Source organism: Octopus bimaculoides, chromosome 21, assembly GCF_001194135.2.
Source record: "Octopus bimaculoides isolate UCB-OBI-ISO-001 chromosome 21, ASM119413v2, whole genome shotgun sequence".
Lineage (NCBI taxonomy): Eukaryota > Metazoa > Mollusca > Cephalopoda > Octopoda > Octopodidae > Octopus > Octopus bimaculoides.
The window spans coordinates 20,880,245-20,883,735 of NC_069001.1; the positions used below are offsets into that span (position 1 = coordinate 20,880,245).

The following is a 3,491-nucleotide window of genomic DNA, read 5'->3' on the forward strand; positions in this document are numbered from 1 at the left end:
TATATATATATATATATATATATATATATACACACATTAATAAATATATATAAATAGACATATGCACAGCAGAGTTCAAGGTCAATCTTTGCCAAGTGGCTCGACTCTGTGTGCTTTAGCTTTGTTACTATGGCAACAGTCCGGATACTTATTGATCAGACCTCATTTGTCTCTTCACATTCTGGTTTCAAATCTAGCTGAGGTTAATTTTGGAAAGAGGTTTTGTAAAATAATCTAACAGTTGGTACTCCAGCATTACCACAGCTGAATGGCTGAAATGAGTAAAAGAGTTAAATACTGAATGTGTATGTGTGGGGGAGTTGGTTTAAGTTAACTTTTTAACCCTCCTCCACCAATTCACAAAATGCATGACCTTGTGCTAATGTAAAAACATCATTATTATTGGCAGAGTCAGCAGAGTATTATACAAAATCCTTTGCAGTATCTAATCACAGATCTTTGCATTCCAATTCAAATCCTGCTGAGGTCAACTTTGCTTTCTATCTTTTTGGATAGTAATGATGATGATGGTAAAGCAGCAGCAGTATTCATTGCATTAAATGCACTAACACTAACTTTATTGCACAAGCAAATCTGTTTCCTGAAACATTTCAGCTCTGGTTTTATTTTTCCACAATTAATTCCAGATTACATTATTGAATTTCACCTTCCATTTATTAGATAGATGAGTATCCATGTTGAGGCCTTGTCATTATCTTATTTTATTTATCCAATATGTTCTTTCCCTTTCTTGTCTAATGAAAAAAGTAATAAATTCTTTTGATATTTGGTTACCAAGACTGAATGAGAACCTGTGTGTTGAAACAGATTTTGTTGTATCTTGGGAGGGTTGCTGTGCCAATAGTAAGCACAGACACTGGTTTAATTTCACTTCTTTATTATTCATCACTTTGTGAGCTATTTAACCAACTAATTGATTGTTTGGTTAATCATTCAGCTAGTCAATCAATCAGTCATGTTTGTCAAAGTCCTTTTGTCACTATTCACAACCTTTTCAATGACATTTTCTCTCTACTTCAGGTCAGCTTGTGACCTGGAGCTGTCCTGCAGTAGAGAGGGTTGTGTAAAAAAGTTATGGATAGCAATGAAAATTTATCCTCCAAAGCTATAATCTCATTGCATCTTTTCAACATTTCTGTGTCATATCTAAATGAACCTTTATTAATTCTTCTCTTTCAAGGTATCTGGCAAAGACATCATGGATGCAATAAGATCTGAGACTTCTGGAGACTTAGAATCTGGTCTGAAAGCCATTGGTAAGAACTGTTTTTACTTTTCTGTTCAAAATGTCTGTCTGATTAAGGTGTCTGACTCTATATCACAAATGTTTGATAGGTCAGGGTTGCATATGGTTGTAAGGATAGTTATTATGTTCATTTCATCTACACATGGGTTCAGCTGTTTTGGGATATCTCATAAATATGGTACATTATTCTCCTATCTGTCTTGCTGACAGTATTCTTCAACCTGTAAGGTTGATTGTTTAACTGCAGTAAGGTGGGTCTGCTATGAGACAAAATGTTGTAAGCATTTATCTGCAAATGATTTAATTTGTGAAACCCCTACTTGAGTGCTACCTTGTGTAGAGAGCATTTAATCTATCTTAGAGTGGTTATTGTGACAGCAGTCTGCTATGGTATGAAATGAATCTGTGTCATGTATTAGACTTGTTGCTAATTCTTTCAAATCAAGTCTTATGTGACATTCTATGGATAGAATGCTTTAAAGAAGTTCACCGTGTTTGTTTTCACCATTTTATGAGTCAAGTGCAGATCTTAAAGTCAGTTCTGCATCTTTTGTTTCAGTAATGTGTGCTCGAGACAGACCAGCATATTTTGCATCACAACTACATAAGGCAATCAGTTGCATGGGAACTAAAGATAATGCTCTGATCAGAATTGTTGTCTCTCGTTCTGAGGTAAGTTGACTTTCTTTATGTTTGATAGAATGCTATCTAAATACAACTCAACTCTACACATGACTTTTTTAAACACACACACACACACACACACACACACACACACACACACACACACACACACACACACAGGGTGTCTACTCACAATAACATAGGCACCTAAAACAATTACACTACGCATGATACCCACTAAGTCATAGTTGCTTCTGTGTATATATGTATTATGTATATGGATATGTTTGTTATGTATATATTTGCGTGTATATGTATATATGTTTGTTTTATACATATATATATATATATATATATATATATATGTATATATATATATATATATATACATATATGTTTGTTATGTATATATGCATATATGTTTGTGTATATACATGGCTGGCATGTGAAACAGTGTTTTGAAATATACAAACTTTCCAATCAGTCCAAATATGTACGGCACATATTTGACCTATAATAACTCTATTGTCACTGCAGTTTGACATGGAGAAAAAATTCTCACTTGACACGAAAAGTGTAAAATACCAAAGCCATTTCATAGCACACCCTATGAATTAATATATAAATTTCAAGTTACTTATGCTCTCATCAGTTTTAAATACCTTGGTGAAACAGCTACAAAATGACTGGATGCTTTCACTTCTTTATAAGAAATTGGTAGAAATTGTCCAGTGACTGCATGCTGCAGCCATCAGGCCAGAACAAAAGATGTGGTCTGAATGCAATGTTCATCATTCTGTAGGAGCTCTGAATTTACAACCTAGGTGTGGAGGACCATGGTCTAAAGGTTTATATATTGTCCCACTCATAGCAGAGTTAGTTGGGGAAACAGTTTTGGTAGTAAAGTCCAGTTCCACAGTTTTTCTCTAAGTCCCCCATCCTTGTGGTTACTCCCACTGTCATGGGTTTTATTGGAGCAAGCTCTATGATGTGCTAACATGCAAGTAGTGTCTACCTTTGGTGCATCTCCAGAGTTGTTCACTCTGATCCTTCAGGCAATCACAGCATTATGACTGTCATTCATGTCTAATGTTCTATGAAAATAAGTTTAGCCATTGAGAAATATCACTTTGCTTCAGAACTAGTGGGCATTGATGACAGGAAGGGCTTCTGATCAGAGAAAATCTGTCTCAGTAAACTTCATCTTTCCCATTCAAGCATGGAACAGTGGCTGCTAAAATGATGATGATGATGATGAGATATGTATTTGAGGAACAGCTTTTCTCTTATGTTTGTTTCCTTAAATACTTTCATTAAATATCGTTTTACTTCTTATCTTCTACTCATTTCAGTCATTAGACTATGGCCATACTGGGGCACCACCTTGAAGACTTTTAGTTGAATGAATCAGCTTCACTGCTTATTATTTCTTGTAAAGGCTAGAACCTATTCTATCGATCTCCTTTGCTGACCCACTGTTACAAGGGATGTAAGCATGCCAACACTGGTTGTCAAGCAGTGGTGAGGGGACAAACACAGACAAAAATACACACACACACATATACATCAATATATAAATATACATATATATATATATATA

At 34.9% G+C, this 3,491-nt stretch overlaps 1 protein-coding gene across 1 annotated transcript in view; it reads left to right on the plus strand.

Moving 5' to 3' along the window:
- The window catches only part of LOC106869944 (annexin A7), a 161,780-nt gene that overhangs the window by 139,911 nt on the left and 18,378 nt on the right, over positions 1–3,491 (plus strand). The window contains exons 15-16 of the mRNA XM_052975313.1: positions 1,202–1,277; positions 1,827–1,939. Coding sequence (XP_052831273.1) covers positions 1,202–1,277; positions 1,827–1,939 — 189 coding nt within the window. The remainder of the gene's footprint in view (positions 1–1,201; positions 1,278–1,826; positions 1,940–3,491) is intronic.